Source organism: Pectinophora gossypiella, chromosome 7 (genome assembly GCF_024362695.1).
Source record: "Pectinophora gossypiella chromosome 7, ilPecGoss1.1, whole genome shotgun sequence".
NCBI classification, from domain to species: domain Eukaryota; kingdom Metazoa; phylum Arthropoda; class Insecta; order Lepidoptera; family Gelechiidae; genus Pectinophora; species Pectinophora gossypiella.
Genome location: NC_065410.1, coordinates 3,956,479 through 3,981,257, shown reverse-complemented (window position 1 = coordinate 3,981,257; position 24,779 = coordinate 3,956,479). Strand labels below are relative to the sequence as shown.

Below are 24,779 nucleotides of genomic sequence, written 5' to 3'. Positions count from 1 at the left end.
GTACTACATGGAATGCAATAAATAATTGATTATTGACTCTGCATATTGTTTCAAGCTTCAAAATATTCAAATACTTATTAACATCATGAGGATGAGGAAACCCACATTCCCGAGAAATGCATTTTCGGAAGTATGTGACCTAACCTGTATTGGGCTTGTTTTCCCTTCGCGGGTTGGAAAGTCAGACAGGCAGTCGCTTCTGTAAAAAACCGAACCTGTCAAATCTTCAGGTTAGGTAAGCGGACCCTGTGAGAATAGGGATAATGCTAGGGATATGATGAGGTTATTACAAGTCAATAGGATACCTACCTAAAAAATACTGCTCGGTTATAAAACCCATATCGAGAGAAAAGTATAAGAAAACAACAAAACAGTTTTTACCATAACTGTACAATAACATTAAAACTCGCTCGACGTAGAGGGAAAATAAGGCCACTCGCCGTAAAGAGACTCGCCGTAGCGAAGGTCGCCGTTCGGAAACTCGCTGTCAACGCTACAATTCAGATATTAAGGACTTAAAATTCCACGCACGGTTTTGAGATACAAATGCAAAGGAGGTCCGTCCGTTACCTCTACTGCGGACATCAACATAAGGGTACAAAAAACCTGTTTCTATAGTAAAAAAAACACGTAGCCGTTGGAAGGACAAACAAGGACACGACTCGAAAGTTGTCGGTGAGTCAGCGGAGAGATATTGACTATAATGGACAGTTATTAGTGTTGTGTGTATGTGTAAAGATGTAAATTAATGGAAATGATTTCGGTCAAGAGCATCGTTCGGAGAAGTAGAGAGTTTTCTTTCAGTCTGGTTAGGTTAGGTTAGGTTAAGATATTGCAGGCTCCGCGAAAGAGTGCCGTAGGGCTCCCCAGTGTTCCGGGCAGCCCTCGGCGGAGGGGGAGGCGCTTGACGCGCTCCCGTGAGCGCTGGGCCCGCAAGGGCATCCGCGGGGGGACGCGGTTGTGTGCAATTGCGTTCCCGTATCCCCGCCACACGGCGGCAAGGAGGAACATCGTTGGGTTTTAGTGGGTATACCGGGTGGCGACACCCGGGGAGTCCCACATAACCACGTCGTCCCCCCGGGCGGCGTGGTATGCGTAACGCATTTCCCAACGATAAAAAAAAATTAAAAAAAGGCTCCGCGAAAGAGTGCGAAAGCATCCCCGTAGCTTGGCATAACGGCGGTGATACGGACACCGGTGGGTTTTAGTCGGTGTGAGCCCAACATAACCCTCTCGCTGCCCCCGCGATGGGAGGGTATGCGGTAGGCATTTCCCCTCTAAAAAGGACATTGTAGGCTGAACTGACCTGGCTGTCCAAAAATATGATAACGGCTACTTCTTCTACTTATCGTGTAGGTTATGAGGTGGATTACCTCATCAACCCTGGTGTCTGGGTTATTATTGAGCTGCCAAAGGCCCGGCCTAAGTAAGTAGTAACGGGGACCACTGTCCTGTTTCCTAAAAAGTAGCATGGAGAATGCTACACCGACAAGAGCGTGGCTCAGTGATGATTATGATGATGTGTTGAAAAAGTGTTATAATTTTATATGCAGTTAACTGTCAATGCCATTTGACCCACAACTCCCCTAATACACCCGACGCATCTGCACCACTTTTTTTTTTAATTGTACCATCACCTGTCAATAGTCCCCTACCTAGGATGGAACAATTACTGGCATTCCACCATACAGTTGGTGACCATCCAACCGTGAAGGTTTGTATGGGGTGTTGAATTGACAGGAAGCCAAGTGCAAGGGCAACGGCGTATGCGCATGCCTGCTGTGCAAGAATAGCCGCTATGACGCATGCGCTATGCGTGTAGGTAACAACAGTAGTTATGAGATGCGTGACTATGTCTTTTGAGTATTAGGAATGCTCGTTGGGTTGAAAAGGAAAGTACTTAGGTTTGATATTATATACCATGTAGATATAACGATGTACATGGTATATAATATCAAAGCGCCGTCTGACTAACTAATCTCAAAATCTCAGAAACTAAAAGTGCTAGAAATCGAGCACCCCGTACGAGTATGTACAGGTAGCCATACAAGTACGTATGGGTGTTAGTGACACCGTAACGAATACTGAGGGGAATGATTAGGACCATGATTCTGAGTTGATATCAAGTGGAATGTCCTGTCGGGTAATTCGTGAAAATTTTAGATTTTTTTAAAGTTATTTTCACTTCAATACTTTTGCGACGTAAAATTCCACTTAATTACAACTCACAATCGTGATTTGAATCATCCCTCAAAGGTATCGTTACGTTGTCACTAACAACCTGTGTAGTTTATGATAAAGGTAAAATCGAAGGGCGAAGGAATGTTAGAAACCTTGTGTATAGGTAGGTATGGTTTTGCACCTGTGAAATTAAATTCCCTAACTAAGACGTTTTCCAAAACATCGAAAACAAAAATTCTGACTTCTTCTGATCATAAGTTCTATTGAGTCAGAATATACCTATTATGTTCTTTCTTTTTTATGTTCGAATTTTATCTTTGTAGGTATCGTAACATATAGACGTATTTCTTTAGATGAATTAATGTGTAGGCTAACTTTATAGTCCGCGATGACTCAAGTTTTAATGCCAAATAAATAAAAATGATGCAATTCTTTCGTTACAGTCTTACACATACATACATAAACTCACGCCTATTTCCCACCGGGGTAAGCAGATACTATGGGATTCCATTTGCTTCGATCCTGACACACTTCTCTTGCTTCCACCACATTCATCAATCGCTTTATACACGCATGCCGGATCAGAGTAGATCGTAATAAATATGTTCTAAGGACATCTCCAATTACAGACACACACACAGACATACACTTCACACAGACACACACTTCACACAGACACACACTTCACACAGACTACAGACTTCCACCTCCGCGTGTCTTCCACTTCTTTCTTCTTCCTTTTTTGGGATACAGACTTCTAATAATAAAAACATTACTTACATAAAGTTATGTACGCAATCTTTCCCAAGTGGTAGTATCTACTAAGTCCTTACATGTTTCTTTCTTTCTTTCTTACAGCAATAAGTCTAAAAAGAACAAATTAAAGCACATCACAAATTTTGACTCGCTTCACGCTCTTGTCGGTGTAGCATTTTCCATTCTACTTTTTCAAATTGAAGCAATTCATCTAAAAGCAATATTGCAATATGAAGCATATAAAAGTAAGTGCACAATGCCAACAACAAATGTCAAATAGCAATATTGCTTTTTAGGTGAATTGTTCAATGTGGTCATTTTAAACTCCAATATTGACCCGGGAGAGCACTGCCATGGTGTTGGACCTTAGAAAATGACTTGCGACCACAGGAAGTCTAGTCTATACCTATGTAGACATCGCTCTAGGCAAGCAGTTAATTAAAGTTTATTAGGTAGATTTTAATATTAATACGTCTTAAACTTAAATAAAGATTTTATCTATCTACTTATCTATAACCTGAAAACTCTTAACTATCGCGGCCATGCTGCGCCCGCGCTGCTGCTGCTTTTGATGTGACGCACTTTATACAGTTTCTTCTTTTACAATATACGCTTTTGGTATTCCGAAGCGTTTGAAGTGTCGCTGTAAAGCAATTATACCAGTCACATTTCGAGTGCTATCTGTGCGCCTACGCATCGTGCGCGTTCGTTGCTCCTCGATGTGTTTGCTTGTTCCGGGGTCAACTCCTGAGTGATGTCACCATCGCCATTATCGGTGATGTCTTTTCATGACAATACCTGAAGTATTGGTGCATCGCTTAAACCGCCGTTATAGTGTTCCGAAAGAGTATTAGTGAGTAAGTACAGTCATGAGCAATATAATGTACCCACTTTAGGACTCTGTCGCACTAACATATTTGATATTTAGTGAGACTTACAGTTCTATTTGTCAAAAACGTTAATGTGACATGGTACCAAAGTGTATACATATTAATGCTCGTGACCGTACCTTGTAATGTTTTGCCCACCCCTACAATGGTTGCGAGGGGAATTTGTTGAAACATGTTTTTTACCCCAAAGGCAGCCATAGGGCATTTTCGCGCCAAAATCAACCAAGATGGATCCACACTGGCCGGTAGCCCTAGAGGGGAGCAACTGGATTACGCACATGCGCCCTGGACATCATGGAAGTTTCTGGGGGCGCCAAAATTATAATTAAAGCACATAATAGCCGCATTTAAATGGGGGTAAGAATCCGTTATTGGCCCCGATTCCTGCAGACATCTCTTAATTTTACTTTAAGTTATACCTGTCATTTTCTTACCCGCCGAAAAGGAAAGGGACGGATGATTGACAGCTCTTAATTTTAGGAAGAATGAGTAAATAAATGAATAACCTGGGCGAATTTTTAGACGGTTGTTTTAGATTTATGCTTAAAATTGACGTGTGTTCCATAAATTTTATGCTTGTCGATTACCCGTCCCTTTCCTTTTCGGCGGATAAGAAAATGACAGATATAACTTAAAATAAAATTAGATGGTGTTTACAGGAATTAGCACCATTATGTGCTTTAATTATGATAATGACCGCGTAAACTTAAAACAATGCCAAAATTATAGTTTTGAAAAAAAAAAAAGGACTTACAAGAATATCTACTATTTATAATCATGCACGTATATAATAGGGAACAAACGGGATTTGCATTTAGTTAGGCTAAGGGGCGCGAAAGTGGCTTCTCGCACCGTCTAAAAATTTTACTAGGTCTGCCACTGCCTACCAGTCAATAGGAAAGATACATTAGCTTATGTAAACATAAACAGCCTATATATGTGCCACTGCTGGGCACAGGCCTCCCCTTAATCAACCGGAGGGGGTATGGAACACCAACATACTCCACCACGCTACTCCACTGCGCGATCATTGGGTCTGGGGCGGTTGGCGTGGACCTGCGCTTAAGTACATAATATATTTTTTATTCAGAAATCAGAATCATTTATTCAACGTAATTATCATGGATAAACTTGTTGAAGGTCAATGTAACATTTTTGAATTTACATCATTTCGCAAGGTGCTATGGGTGAGGAGAAGAAATGACAAGAAACTGCAACAGCAACACATCTTTTAAATCAATGAGGGTACATTACAAGTTATTTAATAACTAGAGGAACACATTCAATACCAGACATTTTTATCATTTAGGTAATCATTAATCTTATAATAAGCTTTTTTACATAAAGTCACGTGAGCTTTAAATTTATTTTTTTATTTACTCACAGTTCGAAGATTTTATTATTGTTCGGGCTCTTTAATATTCCAAGCTATTACATAAATCCATTGTACCTATTTACTTACAACCATAAACCAGACACACTGCTCTAGTTTTTCCGATTAACAATGGTCGAAATTACTAGCTTCTAACGATTTCAAAATCGCTACGGTTAATTTCAAAAAGTACAATAGAATTTAACTTACTTCCAACCTTGCCGATACGATTCGGATGTTTTGACACGTTGAACAATGAATATTAAGGCGTTGCCACACTGCCGGTTTCGCACGTCCGTTTGAATGCACCTTTAGTCGGCGCCAACTGGGCAAGCCGATTCAACTATTGCGAAAATACTATTGTGTTAATGTAAATTGATTGTAATTATGTTTTGCATGGAAGCTCCGACGTCGAGTTGAAGGGCCTATTTTAAATAATATGTACTTATTCCTGTTACTATCACGAATGCTGGATTGTGTAGGTAGCTAAGTACATGTGTACTTATTACTTATACGAGTAGTTTCCCATACATAATAATCCTCTGAAACTTTGATTTAAGTACTTATTATCGCGCCAAAAACTCGCCAATCTGTGAGGTACAAATCTTAATTGACTGCGTGTGCCGCGTAAGGTAAGTGCGAGGGACATATCACAAAAATCACTTTGTGATCGCTAGTTTGGTTAGGACATTACAGGCTGATTACCTGATTGTCCGAAAGTAAGATGATCCGTGCTTCGGAAGGCACGTTAAGCCGTTGGTCTCGGTTACTATTTACGGATGTGAGTAAACGTTACATGAGTCCTGTTAGGGGCATTTGGCGGCTCAATCATAACCCTTACACCAGAGTTGATGAGGTTGGCATTCCACCTCACAGCCCACAAGATAAGAAGAAGTGCGAGTGAGGCACAGTCCGCGCGCTTTCTCACTTCTTGACCGCTTACAGCTTGACCTATGTAAGACTCAGAGGGGGTGAGGTCAACGCCCGATACGAATTGGTGCGGGGCGGAGAGTTACCGTTGCATACGTAGTATTCTTTATTATACATATATGACCTAGTTTTAAGTACAGAATCCTGAAGAATCTGCCGATTTAGTTTATCCAAAAAAAAAAATTCAATAGAAACTCTATACTTACAGTATTATTTGCTTTAATTCCAGGGTCACCATGAGAAGAGCATCACATTCACAAGTACGGAGGAGCCCGTGCGACCGGTCAAGCCAGTGCCCGACATCAGGCTGGTGGACGGTCCGACGATCCTTGCAGGCAGGGTACAGTTGCTGCACAGAGGGCAGTGGAGATCCGTTTGCACTAACTCTAGAAAGTAAGTACACTAAACGGGCATAGGCCTAAAGGCCATTCAGCCATACTTGTTTAAATGTCTTGAGATAAATACAGGGTGTTAGTGACATCGTGACGAATAGGGATGATTCAGACCAATTGATGACCAGACAATTCTATACTCCGTTAACACAATCATCCCTCAAAGTTTTCGTTACGACGTCACTAATACTGAAAATATGAGATACTTAGATATACCATCAAGAAGACAGGTCTCCAGTGGAACGGCCATGACGTATCAATAGGCTCCTCAAAAAATATGACGCAACAGGCGAATCACACAAGTACGAATTTAAAAGCACATCTTAGCACACCTAGACACGTTTCAGTTTCACATAAAAACGTTTACCACAATTTTTGTGTATCTAATATTTATAATGAATGTGAAGTTTATTTTTTATTGTAATCAAGTTTATGTGTGTTTACACAAGTGTTTCTCTCCTTTCCAGTTGGACAATCAACGACATGGAAACGGCGTGTAGACAGCTGGGCTTCATGGGTGGGTCGTTCTACAACTGGATGGACCGCCAGCCAGGGCGAAAGGCCCGGCTACTCTTCGAGGAGCCACGGTGCAGAGGAACCGAAGACGACCTCTTCCAATGCGACTGGAACTCACGACAACTCGGCTCCGGCGTCTGCGATTACCACCCCGACTTAGCCATCCAATGCTCCCCGCACCACGACGGCAGAAGTACCGAGCGTCACTGGAGAGGCATCCGATTCGAAAATGCCGTCTACGAGAGAATTCTAACTGCAGTCAATACCTTGTACGTACCAACATCCATGTCAAGACTCGAACACGTCGTAATAAAGAACGCCGGCCTAGGACGAGACAATAATGCCACCAGCGCTGTAGACGTAATAGGTGTACCACCCGTTATGGAAGACATAGAAATTGCCAACTCCGCATTCAATGCTATAAACGTGACGTCACCCAACGCTCCCATAGTCATTAACAACTGCACAATACAAAACAATAGAGGGTACGGTGTATATGTGAATTCTACGTACGGCATGACCAAGATTGAGAATTGTCTGATCCATGACAACGGGGGCGATGGCGTCAAATATGTAGTTCACGAGATGAGTGTCGATGAAAAATTCGATAGAAGCGAAGTATTTGATCTGTGTACTCTAGCGTCTACACCTAGTCAAACTTTTCCAATTCAAATGTCAATCGAACAATCCAGGTATTCTAACATGGAGAGAGATTGCAGTCAGAAATTTTATACGCGATCTGATCACGTACTAACCTTGAGCTTTTTGAAACTGTTGACCAATCATAATGATACTGGAGAGATTTTCGTTTACGACGGTCTCACTGTGGCCGATAAACTGCTAATGTCGTTTAGCATAAGAAATCTGACTAGACCACAAAGTGTTACCTCTACAAGAAGTCGAATGTACGTGAGGTTTCGAGCCAATACGAGAACAGACATAACAGGATTTTTACGATTAACCTCAGGGGTCAGCAAAACCTATGATTTAAACGTGACCGACAGTATTATTTCCGACAATAACGGTAGAGGCGTTGTTATTGAAAATCTGAGATCTCAAGTTCATATACACCGAAGTTCAATTTCTAATAATAATCATGTTGCTGGTCTGCAAGTTGTAAACGGAGCGGGAGACGTTAATGTCACAGAGAGTAGAATATCGTTCAATCAAGGAGATGGTATCAATATCACCGTCACTGGAGGGAACAGGAACATATCAAGAAGTATTCTTAGTTCTAACCAAGGCTACGGTATTGCAGTATGGATAAACAATACTCAAGAAACTGAATACATTCCTTTAAATCAAACCACTGTGGTTGAATATTCCGAAATATTTAAAAATCTCGAAATAGGGATTTTGCATGGTAATTACTGTGGAGACAGCTGGGTAAACATCACCGGAAATTGGTTCAATACTAGTATGGAAAGCACAATAGACATATCAACGTGTTGGCGGTACAATAGTCCGGTAAAGCTGCTCAATTTACAAATAGGACACAATAGATTCTACCAAAATCGAAAAGTTCCATTAAAAATTCAACCTGCTTTAAATGTAGTGGGAAGAATAGAATACAACTATTTTGAACACGGGGACTATGGTGCAATAGTTATAATGAATAGAATAGAAGGAAAGTACATAGAAGAATTTGAGATACTGCCAGCTAGATTCCATATACAACATAACTATTTCTATAGTAACAAAGGTCCGTTTGTTGTAAATCTTGGTTTATCGCCTTACAGTGATCTCCAGTACATACTATTCTCAAGGAATTACTTAAGAGACAATAAAATTAGAGAACCATATGAACCAATAGAAGGTGTGTCGTCAAGACTAGCTCCAAGAAGTAGAGTCGCGGCTACAATTGTACTAGCATCAAGTAACATTGATGTATTTAGAAACATCATTAATAATCCTGAGGCACAGTACGAAATAGGTTCGCATGTGGAAGATCAAAGCAAAATTCTCAATTGTACATACAACTGGCTTGGATTTGGTGAAGAAGAAAAGATTTACAACCGACTGTTTCATAGAAAAGACAGATACAACTTAGCTAAAATCATTTATATGCCATACTTGTTGCACAGCAGTAACCCTGGCGCTACACAAATCAATTACAATTCACTGTACGTTCCGCAATTTAATGTACCCGGTACATTCATCGTCGGTGGAGAGGTAGAGGGAATAGAAATACTCAGACAAGGCGAATATGATGTCGATAAGGATATAAACATACGTCCCGGTGGCAAACTTGTGTTACAACCAGGAGTAACTTTAAGATTCCCTCCGTCAATAGGCATGATGATTGCAGGAAAATTAGACGCCAGAGGAAAACGGCCCAATGACATCACTTTTACGCTTAAAGAAGAGTTAGTGATGACAAACGATAGCTTTTATGAGACTGACGCTGACGTAGATCCTACTACACCTGGGTATGTTGAACCCATTGTTCCTATAAGACTTTTGGGAGGGAGAACGCAGCAGGAAGGAAGATTACAAGTAAGAGTAGATGGTAGATGGGGCACTGTATGTAATTACAGATGGAACATTATCAACGCAGCTTTGGTTTGCCATCAGCTCGGCCTAGCTTTAAACCCAGATGACTGGTTCTTAGAACCGAGTGAGATTCCAACTGCAGGCATGACAGAAGACATCATCCTATCCAACGTTGAATGTACAGAATTCGACAATGACATTACTAAATGCAAAGCTGAGACTATAGAGAACTTTGAGAAATCTTGCACACATGAAAATGACGTTGGTATAAGATGTTATGAAACCAGTTGGGCTGGAATGAGGTTCAGTGTTATTGCTGAAAGAACTGATTTACAGTACGTAACCGTTGAAAAGGCTGGACTTTTAGATTACTCATCGAATGTCTTCAAACCAGCACTGCAAATAGACTTCGCTCGACATAGTTTAGAAAGCGTAAAAATTTCAAACAATTACCATGATGGTTTAGGCATCTTATATTCCGATTTATATGGAGCCGATGCTGTGAATACAGTCAGAAATTCAGAATTTAGTAACAATAAAGGAAGTGGTATTAGCTTTAAGCAACTAGGTCTCAAAGTTTACGGTTCAGTGATAGAAAATAACGAAATAGCAGGCATTTCTCATAACCCTCATCTAACTGGCCAGCAACAAAGAGAAATAGCTGGATGGTTCAATTTAGACCCTGGTTTCAATATGGATGAATCAAATTATCACCCTATAATGATCCCTGAATATGAAACCGACATAAGCTTAGTAAATGGTGAAACAAGACACCTTGTGTTTACAAAACATTACGGAGAAAATATTGCCAAATCTTATAACATCAAATGTAACCCTGGATATGTTCTTGGACTTCAATTACTAAACCCTATTCATAACTTTTCTACTGAGAGTATCTGCATTTATGATTCTCAAAATATAAATGAAGGAAGCACAAAATGGTGCCTCGATCGGGACTTGGCAACTTTTCCAACTACCAGTAACAGTTTTGGTGTGGTTTTAACTTATGAGAGTGGTAATGTGGCATTGGGAGGTGTTGTGCTAGTTGTGAGTTCAATACTAGCGCCAGTACAGAATTTAAGGAACAGAATAGTCAAAGGACCAGTGCCCACTTTACAAGTTGCTAACTCCAAAATAAAAGGTAACACCAAAGGCGTAAAAGCTTTGTATTACAATAGATATTTGAATGAACTCGGTGACCATTTCTTGCGGAAAGCCAACGAAAGTATAAAAATATTCAATTGTGAAATAGCACATAATAAAGAAGAAGCAATTTATGTTAACACGCCTTTCTGGGATATCCATGAAAGTAATATTACTGAGATAACAATAATGGTAAACAGCAGTTTGATTACTGATAACGGTAGAGGAATTTACCACTTCGCGAGGGATTTAAGAAGTTCGAACAACTTGTATCACTACATACTTCAAGACAATACTGTGGAAAGAAACAAAAATGGTGGATTTGATGTTAGTTTGCCTTACGTGTGGCAATATAATGAGAACTTTACACATTCAGTGTTCATGTACAACAACACCTGGAGAAGTAACCAGAACTTCGGTCTAGTCATTGACGGGCATTTCGCTGAAGTCAATATAACCAAAAATATATTTACTGATAACAATTGTAAGACTGGTTTAGTATCGATTAGAGGGATGGAGAAGAAAATGAAAGTAGATGGTAATTTTATTGAGAGAAATAATGGTCAATACATGGTAGAATTCTACATGGACAGTCAGAGTGAAATCATGGGACTTATTTATGCGGTATTCGTTTACAATCAAGTGAAAAATAACAGGTACACGGCCCAAATGAACCGTGGTGCTTTGTTTAGAAACGTTGATCCTACTTATGTCATAGGATTCAAAGGAATTCAAAAAGTTAAAGTAAGCAGAAACATATTCGGCCTGAATGGATTGCAGTATACATTATTGGCTGGTATAAAAACTGCAAAGATTGAAAATTTACTAGATGTAACTGAAAATTGGTGGGGCAGTGCTGATGAAAAAGAAATCAAACGACAAATTTTCGACTTCGACGATTGGAACAACCACGCTATTGCTTCATACTTGCCGTATTTAGTCGCAGAAAGTTTTGATGCTAGCGTATCTGTATCATTTAGTACTGACATAGCTATGGATGTAAATGAACTAGGCGGACGGTTGAAGCATGACCTTGTCATTGAGGCTCGTATTGCTCCTTACATAGTGAAATCAGATATCACAGTAATGCCGAACGTAACTCTCACCATCAACCCCGGAGTCATACTAGAGTTTGCTCCAAATGTTGGAATACTCGTAATGGGAACACTTCACGCTATTGGTCATAGTCAATTGCCAATATTCATGAAGCCAATCGCCTCAGCAGCTAATATTGAAACTAACCGAATTAGTAAAAGAGATGTCGGTCAATATTCAGGCAGCCATCACAAGTACAGACGACAGTTAGAAAATTTGATCGTACAAGAATCTATCAGATTATGCTCTGGAAGAAACTGCTCAATTAATGATAACATGGCTGAGAAAACGAACGAAGGATTTTTAGAGTATTATAACAGGACTACCTTACAATGGGTACCAATGTGCGATAATCGGTTCACAGAAAGAAATGCTCAAGTTGTGTGTCGCGAACTTGGGTTTGATCCGATAAACGTGTTTTTCGCTCACGACAGGCGAGTGGAGTATCACAGTAATTCATTATCTCGAATTTGGTCATGGCCTGAACCTTTGCAATGTGTTGGAACTGAAGACCGATACGAGGACTGTCCAATAAGACTTAATGGACAACTTTACGGCCACCGACACGAATGTAAATGGGACTCAGAATTTGTCTTCATTCACTGTGGCATGAGAAATTTAGAAGAAAATCTGGACTATTGGGGAGGAATCAGATTTGCCAACCCTGAATTTGAATATTCTCTTTATGAACATAGGATTCACGATCATCATACTCACGACACAATGAAAAAAGTGGAGAGTATAATTGAGCACGTTCAAATCGTGGGAGCTGGGTTACTTCATAATGAAAAATCGCCAGCCATTCAAAGTATTGTGAAGAATCCTAGAATTCAGAATGTTAACATTAGTAAATGCGCTCATCACGGTATCAATTTGATATCCCCTACGGATACTATAAGCATGATGTTTAATTCCGTCAACGACATTCTTGGTGAAGGAGTAAGTGCTATATCCTTAACAGGAGAAGGTAGAGAATCTGAAGAATCCAGTTTTACTCCATTAAAAGATCTGAATCTTCCATATCATCTGTTTTCGCTAATCGATATCTGCGATAGTAGTAAAGTCGTTGTGGTTGAAGAGAGAGTGCTTCTTTACTACAAGTATGACAACAATCCTGTCAACTGCGTAAAGATTTTCAAGAGCATGTACAGAGTAAAGCCGTTTGGATTCAGATTGCTTCAGTACAACTTGTTCAATCATACGCAGAACTACGGAAAGCGGGATTCACTCAGCCTGTACGACGGTGATATCTACAATATCACAGCACCAATGATTGGGTATTTGGAAAACGGATCCCCAGATGAGAAGAAACTCTTTAGAACTCAAGGCGCCAGTTTGAGTGTGAAGTTGTTTGCAAACGGAGCATCCGCAGTTCATGGATTTATTGCTGAAATCGTCACGTTGCCGATATCTGCTATTGGATTCAGTAAGTATATCCACTATTTTTTTTGAACCTACCTATAAGTTGTCTGGAAGAACTTCAATAACTTTGTTACCATTCCATAAAGCCGCCAGTTGTACATATATCTTATCTTAATTTACAATAAAAAAGACTTGAATATGTTTTCTCATACCTTTTAATTTGTCAGGAAAAGTATCTGAACTCATGTGGTCGGCTCAACTGTCCTTTGGCAAAATATAGCTTTTGAGATCCTGTTACTTTTATACAAGACTAAAATTCCAAACTCCAGATCGAGACGTCCAGCACAATATATCGAACAGCGAGTTCCACAATAACAGAGACGGCGCTATATCATACCAGTCTGTTGGAGAAGTGAATCCTCTGGTAGCCATCATAAGGAACGAAATTGACGGCAACTGCCTCAAATTGTACGGGAACTTTACTTCCTGCCAGTCAGCTGTCAGGATTGATGTGCAGAATACTCAAACATTGGTGTTCAGGGTAAGTGAATAAGACGTTTTACAATACATATATTCTGTTTGTGGTTTGAATCAAGATGATTATAGAGGATTGAGGTTCGCAATCCCCTAGAAGTACTTAGTTATGACACAAGACGTGGAATACAAAGAAACTACCTACTTGATCCAGAGGCCTGTCGTGTAGCTTAATTTCTTTATTTTTAATAACTATCAACTTTTTTAATCGTTTTAATTATTTTCTTTTATTATTTACAGAATAATTTAGTTCGCAACAATGTTGGCGGTTTATCAGTGAGAGCAGACTCTAGAGGTTCAGCTACTTCTTTACGGGGATGGATTCACAACAACTTGTTCTATGGGAACCATGACTTGCCTTGCTTAATGGTGGAAGGTAAAAACAAAAACATTCGTGTAACTTTAGATTCTAGAAAATAACTTGAAATGTAGTGTTGGAACACTACATCTCTGGTTTACACTTGACCATTTATAATACTTTTCATATTGATGGAAACGCGTTATTTTATCTACAAATTTATAGTGCGTAGAGTTTTAAGTCCTACATTCGAAACGAATTTTAAATTAAAGCGCTTTAATAATTTAAAACTGTGCATTATAGAATAGCACATGTTTTATCACCAACATTGTCATCTCTACCTAAGACATCGACTCAATTTTAGACAAAGCTCACAGCTCCACCATCATTCCAGGCCGTCAATCCTCACCGTACCAAGAAGTGACGATCTACCGCAACTACTTCACGCGCCACCGCGCTCAGTACAAGGACGTCATAGTGTTAAACCAGGTCGTCTCCAACTTCACATACAACTATGTTCATGATAACACCGGCATGAGGATCCTGGAAGTCTCCGGGTTTGATAAAGTCAGGCTACCCATCTATCAGACGACTTCGCATAACGGTTTCTACAAGTAAGTTCTGATCGTTATTTTCATTAGAAATGTCAAAATTAACGATAATTTTTTTTTTAAATCAGGATTGGTGAGGCCATTGATCTCATAACTCATTAACTAGAAGAACATAATTGTCATAATGCAAAAGGACTTTTAAGAGGCTTCCTCGAGAGGACGCTATGTCTAAATGTAATCACATTAGCCCGATAAAAAAATCATGTTTGTATGTTCCAGAAATTACGCCTTAGATCGGGAAGGACGAGCTACTGTCGTAGCAGGGACGGCTGGACAGCACTATGTGGACAATATCTTCTTCAATCCGGACAATGATTACGAAATGATCACTGTCAATCGATCTATGTGAGTACTAGAGTTTTGTTAGAGCAACATCCAATACATGTTAGAATGTACGATTTAAATGATTCCATTCAGTAATTTTCTAACAAACAGCTGTTCTGGGTGAAACATTTCGTGAGTGGATAAGTAATAAATAATATACCTTGGGGGTTAAAGTGGCCACATCGAAGCAATTTCATCTAATATAAAGCTATATTGCTATTTGACATTTGTTTGCATTGCGCATTTCCTTTTATATGCGCAAATGTCAAATTTCAATATTGCTTTCTCAGATGAATTGCTTCGATGTGGCCATTTTAACCCCTCTAATATATTTTAATAGTGGGAGTAATGGGATCTTGTAGGGTAGATTAGATTAAATATATACCTACAGCATTTATACTTATGGGACTTCTGTTTATAGATTTGTAAGAATCAGTTTTACGTTAAATAGGTATGTTTTACGGGAGTTTTAAAATGTTTTTACGTTGCTGTTGTCTTTTGCCAATAAGTATAACTTATGTACCTACTTTTACTTACGTATACGCCTTCAATGATGTCAAAAAAGAGAAATTCAGCTTCAGATACAAGGTAATTGACCTTCGTGAAATTGGCGAATCCTGTAGCTTTAAACTATATATGCATGTCAATATGAAGGGACTGATTGATAAGAAGAATGTCTTTTCAAAATTATCTGATTTGCATGTTTTTGTTGCATGACTGTTCCCGGACATAGCTTTGTTGACTATAATCCAAATTTCGTGAGGTGAGTCTTTATCGTCGATATCATGTTCTATAGCACCGTTGTTATCATTTGTAGTGTTGGCAGTATTAGTATCATCATTTGTAGTGTTGGTAGTACCTGTATGATCATTGGTTGCAGATATTTGTGTGGTGGTGGTTCGGTAGATTGTTCTTTTTTGTTTAGTGGTTAGATAAAGGTTCTTTGTAGTCACTTTCATGTTAATATCTTCTGTAACAGTGTTTCTTTTGTTGTAGTAAATAACCTTACTTATTAGTTACTTAAATGATTCTTAGTTGATTCTATATTGCACATCACATATTGATTCTAGTTTCCATTATTTTTAATTACTTGTTTAAGCATACTAAGACCATTTGCTATTTAAAGATCTAAAAATTTCACGCTACTATCATCATTCGCTTTCAGAAAATCATTGAATAATAAATACCATTCATATTCACGAAACTGTCGCACTATTTCATTATTAGCAATATAACCACTTATCAACACCTAAGCAGGCATTTAATTACCTAACTCCGTTTCAGTAGGCCCATAAGCACCCCCATGTGGGATCACTTTATTAAAAGCCCTAAACTCTCGGTACCATGTTGACCATGATATCATACACTTTTATTAAACTATCTAAGCGTCTGTCTGTTCTGATGATGTTGCATTTTATACCATCTTATGCTTTATCTCTTCAACCACTCTCAATTAGAAGCATTATCAAACCTATTACCATTTGCAACTGTTTATTTTCAAATTTCGAAACCCCTAATCGAATCTCCCCCAAATTTCCAGCTCTTTGGAACTATGGCGTACAAAAATCGATGCGAAACACAACTATTGGAGTTACAACGAGAGTCTGGCAGTCGCTGGTCGCATTCGGGATCAGTCTGATAACCCTCTGTTGTTGGAAGTGGACTATCGGCCGTATTATATGAACAACTTGACCGTGCTTGGAGGGGGGAAGTGTCCCCCTGGATGGGACCACGTTGCGGGTACCTGCTATATGTATGTTGGAGCCCCGATGACTTATGAAGAGGCTCGGACGTTCTGTCTGGTGAGTACTTTTTAACTGATTACTGTTTTCTGGAAATGAGCCACTGAATGAATAAAATGAAAGAACGGTCAGGAGTGCATGAAATCTTTGATAAAATTGGATAAAGCGAAAGTGGTGTGTCAGGATCGTAGTAAGCGGAACTACGTGGCCTCTGTCTACCCCAATGGGAAATAGACGTGATCTTAGATATGGATATGAGTACCTGAAAATTCGACCTTATTATTAACTCTTCTGATTCTCAACCAGACTTTTCCTTATGAACCAAAAGGGGTTAGGAACAAACTTCACCACATTCAGCTTTTAAGGGTTGTAGCTTACAATAAGAGGTGCCACGTTTGAAGAGTCTTATAGAAACAGTAAAAAGAATAGAGCATCTTGTGAATTGAAAAGGTTGCAGTTTGCTCCAAAACATTTTATATCCAAAGCTGCTTCAAAGACTCTACAAACATGACTGCCATTTGAAACTCTCTATTACCTCTACAGTCTGACAACGCCTCCATGCCCTACGTCTCCGGCAACTACGCAGCTCTGTACCAGTTCATCCAGCGCCAGAACGAGTGGTTCCAATACGGAGACAGAGTCTGGGTCAACCATATTGATTACGTCACCCAATGTACTTCCTTCGCCTTCTCTACGGTCGAGATCACCGACTGCAACCAGAAGAATCCGTTTATTTGTGAAATTGGTAACGAATTACTCTTAGCGCTTATAGATATTTCATAGCTTATAGCAATATTCATAGATATAAATTTATACATGCATAAATATACGGCACCCTCACGAATCTATTCAGGGTGCCGTATGCGACATCGATCGATACATCATCGACGATAGTGACATCGTAACGAAAACTTTGAGGGATGATTCAGGCCATGATTCTGAGTTGCTATCAAGTGGAATTTTAGTATGTAACGGAAAGTAATTTAAAAAACACTAAAATTTTCATGAATCCACTTGATATCAACTCAGAATCATAGTCTGAATCATCCCCCTCAGTATTCGTTACGATGTTACTAACACCCTGTATTCTATTGTCATTATCACTTGGGTTCGAATCCCGATGAGGACATATCACAAAAATCACTTTGTTATTTCTAGTTTGGTTAGGACATTACGGGCTGACTGACCTGATTGTCCGAAAGTAAGTTGATTCTTGCTTCGCAGGGCACATTAAGTCGTTTTAGAGCCCGTATTCGAACTCGTGACAAAACTGTGTAAGGGCTCAAACTGGATGACAGCGGCAGCGGCGCGGCGGCGATAGCGGCGCGGGGAGCGGCGCGGCGGCCGCTGTTCCGTTCTCGATGCCAGCGGGCAGATCGCGCGGTGTTGCGGCAGTATAGAGTTGTGTCTCAAATGAACGCGATGTCGAAACGGCGACAACGCATTTTCGACTGTAGTTCTTTTGTTTCGTACGATTTATTATGGGCAAAAGAATATCTGAATCCCTATAATGAACAAAGGAAACAAAAAGGCGAGTTTCAAACGCAGAGACACCGCTCGACTAGAGCGCACCGCTCGTACCCCGCTCGCCGCGCCGCTGCCATCGAGAACACTTCAATGTAAATCTTAGCATTTGAACGCGCTGCTCCCCGCACCGCCGCCGCCGCCGCGCCGCTGCCGCTGTCATCCAGTTTGGGGCTTTAGTCACGCGTTCTTCAAAAAAGGTCTATTACGCATTTTATAGTATTGACTGCATCTCAAACACATTTTGTAAAAGCGCCACTCTTCCATTACAATCGTCAAATGACCTTTCCACTGTGTCTTCAGATCCCAAGATCACGATTGACCCGCTATCGTGGCGTGGAGACATCCTTGCGGTGGCGTTCATAGGCATCCTGGCTGCGGCCGTGCTGCTTGTTGGCGCTGCCCTCATCTGCTGGTACTCCAAGTCTAAGCACAGGTATGATAATCCAGGGTATCCATACTCAATACTCAATTGTTTATTGCATTCCATGTAGTACAATGGGGTGTTACATAGGCATAAGAACTAAAACATGGACCCTGGTGGGCATAGCAACGTTGAAGGGAAGACAGGAAGTGGACTTATTCAGTCTATATAGTATTAGCTTTCCGCTCGCGGATTCAACTGCGTCCGTCAGACTTTGGATATCTCTATTAATACTCATCGTCTCTTGAAAGTACAGAATAGTTGGGTAGTATCTTAGGTCAAAGATAAATTATGAAGTTCTAATGAATACTAAATAAAGACAAATTTAAAACTAATTAAAGCACATAATAACGGGTTCTTACCCCGGGTAAGAACCCGTTATTATGTGCTTTAATTATTATAATAACCGCGTGAACTTAAAACAATGTATAAATTTAAAACTTCTTATTTAGAAATTGTAATAAACAAAGCTTAATAATAAGTCCGACATTTTATCACGTTTTTATGACGTCACAGTGTGCTTTATCATACAAATTCCTTTGTAATTTCGTGTTTTGGCATTTAGTAAAAGTAACTGATTTGACTAATTACAAACTCAATTACAAACTAGCCTGTTGCATCCTTCCAACCTGGATTTCAAAAATCTATCCAGGGGTTTAGTTTAGCTGTAAAATGTTTTAAAGAAATGTCTCCCAAGTTTCTATATTGTATTAAGGATGTAATCAATATTTGCAGACATCTCCAGCGACTGGAACGAAGGAACTCGATCAGACAGTCCTTGCATTCAGTCCGGTCCATTGGCAGCATAAACGGAGGCTTTCCGGATACAGCATACAGGAGAAAGCTGGCGCAAATGGTACATAGAATATCTAACAATATTCATAGATGTAAATTGTTAGTGATAGAATATTATAAGAACTTTCGAACACGACGTTTTCTTCTCATGAATTTGTTTCTCATCATAATTTTCATTTATTTAATATTTTATTGGTCGGTACCATAGAGTTTAGGGCAGTGGTTTGCTTCTTGCCTTTCGCTCCGCAGTACTCTGTCTGACGCAAGTGTGATGGCGCCCAGAGCAAGCAAGCAAGTAGCATGGAGACTGCTACACCGACAAGAGCGTGGCTCTTAAATTAGTGATGATGACTTAGCTTTTGCAACTCTAGGCTACCGAACTGTTGTCATGAACTGTTCAGTTTTTAACTAATCCCAATATATTTCAGAGTACGCGATCAACCGAAACTCTGACCAAAGGTTCCGATTACAAGAAGATGTTGGCATCGACGACGTCCATGGAATCTATGGAGAAGAGTCAGTTCAACTCTTCAATGGAGGACAATCAGAGCTTCGACATTTACGAAGCCCACAACCCTAATGCTAACGTGATGCCGCTCAAACACAGTACCTTTATGAAGAAGCCTGTTACCCCAGAATACTCCGTACCCCAGAATAATAACAAGCCCTTCAGCTTAGCATATAGGAATGAGGGTTATAGAGACAATTCTGGCCCAGCCAGTGGAGCTCCATCAATGAACACAGTCACGACCGAAGAACTCCCAATAATTCACCATCCAGGAGGCCTACAATCCCCCCAAGACGACGACACTCTATCTCCCACAAGCGACCAGTACTACAACTCAGACACTTTACCCTTAAGAGGATTAGACAAAGACGACACTACAGCGCTGAAGAGGGAGTTAGAAAGAGAAGGCAAGATATATGGCTATGGCGAGCCAAGTTTTGGCGGGCAGCCGAAACTGTCGTTCCTGATGGAGTTAAGGTCGAAAATGCCGGAGCAGCCGCAACCAGGGGCCGTGCCGACGACGACGTTTGGGCAGAGGAGGAACATTGCTGGTTAGTTTCTTTTTCGTTATCATTTGTTCGTATATAAGCTTAAGATTTTATGATTTTTGAAACCATTGTAGAGAATTAGTGCCGATTCGAATTTTAAACAATTTGGTAGGACTAAAACTAGCTCTATTCCTTTCTTGCACTTATTGTAAGTGAAGGACGGCATTAGTATAAACGGATGTCAGTCAAACTAAAATTAGCCCGGACACCTCTGATTCTTCTTTTATGTGCATTGTAAGGTTTATTTGATGATGCTACAAATATCTCCGTGCCGTGCCTTCAGATCGCAGAAAAACTCAAAATACCTCACATTTTACAACTGCATTGTAATCTTTTGTAACTCATCCAACTCAAAAACTTCATCTGAAAATTACGAAGGCTCATGAACACTTTAGTTCAATCTTAAACGTTCAAACAGCCGGAATTTTAAAGAGAAACTTTGCTTCAGAGGTACAAGATGAATTAAGTATCCACACCTCACTGAGCTTAATCCACCCCAATACCCTATTAGGATATAGTCATGAGTTTATGTTATGTAACCTTCCTTCACAGATCAACAGCAGTACTACGAAGACAACTTGCCTTCGCCGCCTCATCCGCCGATCTACTCGAACTATGATTCTCCTTCCGAACACATTCCTAGTTACGACTCCAGTCCACAAGATCTATCCCGGTCTTTCGACGACTCGCCGACTCCAGAGTTTCATGGGAGATCGAAATCTGAAGCGCTTTTAGAAACGAACTTTGACTTCGAAGACAGCGAATCGAGTCCCATACCGCCTCTGAGTGAGGCTAACCGATCACACAGTCAGCCGTTAGAAACTGCCATGTAAATGTAATGAGTTTTAATAGTTTTTGGGACAGATGTTCTGTGGTTACACTGTTTTAGGGAAGAAGAAAGCTTATGAAGAAAAATTAAGGGTAAGCTCTGTGTTTTTCAGTCTCTTTAAACGTAAAAGAAAAATAGTCAATTCATTACACGACATTTTTTTTTTAAATCTTTGAATGACAATGGTGCATATTCGGGCGCACACAAACTTAACTTATTAGTTTGACAGTGCCGTCTTTCACTTACAATACGTGCAAGAATGAGATGCAGCTAGTTCCTGTCAAATTAACTTAAATTAAGTTGGTGGTTTCCCGAATCGACACCATTACGTTATTATGACAAACGATTAATATTAACGCTTCGTTTATGAAAAACAGAATCCTAGGAATTTTGGTGTAGGTAAGAAAAAATGCAATATTAGGTAATAATTGAAAACAAATCGCGCTGGTTTGCGAAGCGATCAAGTTGACATAATGTAGTACCGCGCGTCCTAATATAATAAATGTTAAAAAACAAATCATAAACTCAATATACTTTCTTTCTTTTTTTTAGTAGTCAGGAATCCAAAAACATAAAATTAGTTCCTCGTGAAGTTATGAGTTGTCGGAGTGGTTGGTTGGTTGAGTCGTAAGGATAGAATAGCAAAGAAAAGACTGAACATCTTTGGTAACAACTGTATCCATTTCTTGCATTTAATACTCTAGTAGGGTTGAATGTATCATTCTGTGCGTTCCGTTTGTCGAATGTAAAATACCTATTTCTATTTTCAAACTATTTTTAGGAGTCAGTGATTAAAGTAGTGGTCAATATCATTACCGTGAACGCAAAAATATAATTCCTTATTTATCCTATACTATTGACTTCCGGTGTTCGGAGAACTACCCACAAGCGTATGTGACAGATGGTACCGCCGCCATTTTGTGTGCGCTAACGCAACCGTGGCTGGTTGAGCGGGTAGCCGTGGTACGCGTGGTGACCATGTGTCATGCTGAATAGAGGACTGAAGACGCCTTATAATCTCCAAAGGATCGTTGAGCCTTATGTTCTGAATAATCCCGAAGCTTCATTGATGACATATTGTTTTTTTCTTTTTCTACAGTGTCTTTACGTCATGTGATCCTCTCTATTAACAACATTTACAACCCCTTGTGGGCTGAACACGCCAAATTGAAGCAATTCATCCCACAAAGGAATATTGCTACTTATTTGACATTACGTACTTACATGCTGAAATATCAAATTGTAATATTGCTTTTTTTAGATGAATTGCTTATATGTGGCATTTTAACCCCCCTCACTTAAGCTTCAAAGTCACTTCTAAACATGTCCGTTTCTTGTTTAAGTTTTATCGATACAGATTACCACAAAAGCACGATCTCATTTGAAATAAATAGATAGGTAATTTTACTCTATCCGTTCGTTCGTCGTCATTTTAAGTGATATTGAAAACGTGATGCCTTATACTTGATGCCTTCAGAGAAATCGTTTTTAGATATATATGCTCTCTGCAACAAATATAACTATATCAATGGAAACTAGCTCAAGGGAGTGTTTCCCGTTCGACCGATCCGGTGATGCTGTCTAACACCCGTTGTTTAAAAGGGAAAATAGATAAATCCCACTGGGCCGATTGTCCTATCGACCCATCGGATGAACGGGAAACTCTCGCTGAAGGCTCAAACTGGATGACAGCGGCAGCGGTGCGGCGGCGATAGCGGCGCGGGGAGCAGCGCGGCGGCCGCCGTTCTCGATGTCAGCGGCCAGATCGCGCGGTGTTGCGGCGGTATAGTTGTGTCTCAAATAAACGCGATGTCGAAACGGCGGCAACGCATTTTCGATTGGAGTTCTTTTGTTTCGTACGATTTATTATGGGCAAAAGAAGTTCTGAATCCCTATAATGAACAAAGGAAACAAAAAGTCGAGTTTCAAACGCAGAGACACCGCTCGTACCCCGCTCCCGTCGCCGCTGCCATCGAGAACACTTCAATATAAATCTTAGTATTTGAACGCGCCGCTCCCCGCACCGCCGCCGCCGCCGCGCCGTTGCCGCTGTCATCCAGTTTGAGGTCGGAACCATAGAGCAATAAGAAGGGAGAGTCGTCCTACAGTCGCCTTATGGTGAAAATCATGTAAGCACACATGGATGTGATTTTTCTTAAGGCTACAGTCTCCGCAAAATTTTGGTGATTATTATTTTCCTTTTTAAGCATCGTTAACACATTTCTTTGATTACCGTTTACTGTTCATGAAAATAAATGATATAAGTATTAGACGCGTATTTTTAGCTTGTTAATATTCAAATTCTGAATTCTGCATTCGGAGACTGGGCTCATAACAAAACCTTACAATAGACAAGCTTGTTGCAATCCAGGTAAACATTTGTTAAACATTTTTATAAGGATTGAAATTAATTGAAAGAAATCGATATTTTATTGAAAACAATCATATCAGAATGTATTTTTTCATAAAGACGTTATGTACGTACATAATTTTCCTTATTGCGCGACTCATCATTCTTATTGTGTGGTCAAAATACTTCCTTTTACCTAAAAGGCACTTGTCGGAAACTACCTAGTTTCCGACAAGTGCCTAAAAAAAAAGTATTTTTGCACATTACAATGATGCATATCACTTTCTATATATTTTATTACCGCGCCTATAGAGAGCTTTATGTATATAAAATACTATTTTGTAATCAAATGTTCACAATTTGTATAGAATTTTATGTTACGTTTAGGTACGGTAAAATCACAACACAGTTTCTAATTTAAATGCTATAAAGTAGAATTATAAATACGTTTGTTTTGTTATAGTCCGTCCTATATGTGCGAGTGATAATTATTTCAAATCAAAACTAAACAAATGATAAAAAAAAAATAGATTTAACGAATCAGTCTTTCCATAAACAAACATAGGTAGGTAGTAAAATTATTTTAAGTAGGTAAATTAAATGTTTAAGTATTGTAATTTTTCAACATCAATATTTTTACAAGCATTTTCATTTATGTAATGTGTCTTTTTTATTATATTTTTTGTGTTCGCTTTTTAAATAATATTTTATTTTATATCTGGTTCTTGTAGAACTAACTTTGTGTTGTTTAAGTATTATAGTATTTAGTTACATATAACTATGGTTCATTATTGTAAAAGTGTAAGTATAATTGTCGTCCTTAATAATATGCTTTAATGTGTAAATTGTACAAAAGTTAAATTAGGTATATTATAACAGGAATGATATGACAAAAATTAAATATACTTTATATGTGAATAGGTGATTCGTAAATGAAAAATAAAATAAAACTTTATAATATTTTTATTTTGCGTCTTTTATTTCCTTCTAATAATGATGTACAGATTTCCCTTAACAGATATAAGCAACTTTTATCTTTGTTTTTCGGTATAAATGATGACCCTTGTTATTACACCCAGGCACAACACATTCCAACCATTTTTATTCTGATCAAAATAAAGAGAAAAAATATAGGCAGCAACATAATTCTATACGTAACTCA

At 39.4% G+C, this 24,779-nt stretch overlaps 1 protein-coding gene across 2 annotated transcripts in view; it reads left to right on the top strand.

The window, feature by feature from the left end:
* The window catches only part of LOC126368153 (protein bark beetle), a 55,842-nt gene extending 32,036 nt beyond the window's left edge, over positions 1–23,806 (top strand). Inside the window, exons 2-14 of one of the 2 annotated variants that reach the window (XM_050012032.1) lie at positions 6,359–6,522; positions 6,989–13,194; positions 13,460–13,671; positions 13,905–14,040; positions 14,357–14,576; positions 14,793–14,918; positions 15,631–15,660; positions 16,438–16,699; positions 17,183–17,384; positions 18,467–18,599; positions 19,323–19,443; positions 19,811–20,441; positions 20,991–23,806. In XM_050012032.1, coding sequence (XP_049867989.1) covers positions 6,359–6,522; positions 6,989–13,194; positions 13,460–13,671; positions 13,905–14,040; positions 14,357–14,576; positions 14,793–14,918; positions 15,631–15,660; positions 16,438–16,699; positions 17,183–17,384; positions 18,467–18,599; positions 19,323–19,443; positions 19,811–20,441; positions 20,991–21,271 — 8,724 coding nt within the window. In that variant the 3' untranslated portion in view covers positions 21,272–23,806. The remainder of the gene's footprint in view (positions 1–6,358; positions 6,523–6,988; positions 13,195–13,459; positions 13,672–13,904; positions 14,041–14,356; positions 14,577–14,792; positions 14,919–15,630; positions 15,661–16,437; positions 16,700–17,182; positions 17,385–18,466; positions 18,600–19,322; positions 19,444–19,810; positions 20,442–20,990) is intronic. The other variant, XM_050012033.1, reaches the window with a different exon arrangement.
* The last annotated feature ends 973 nt before the right edge of the window (positions 23,807–24,779 follow it).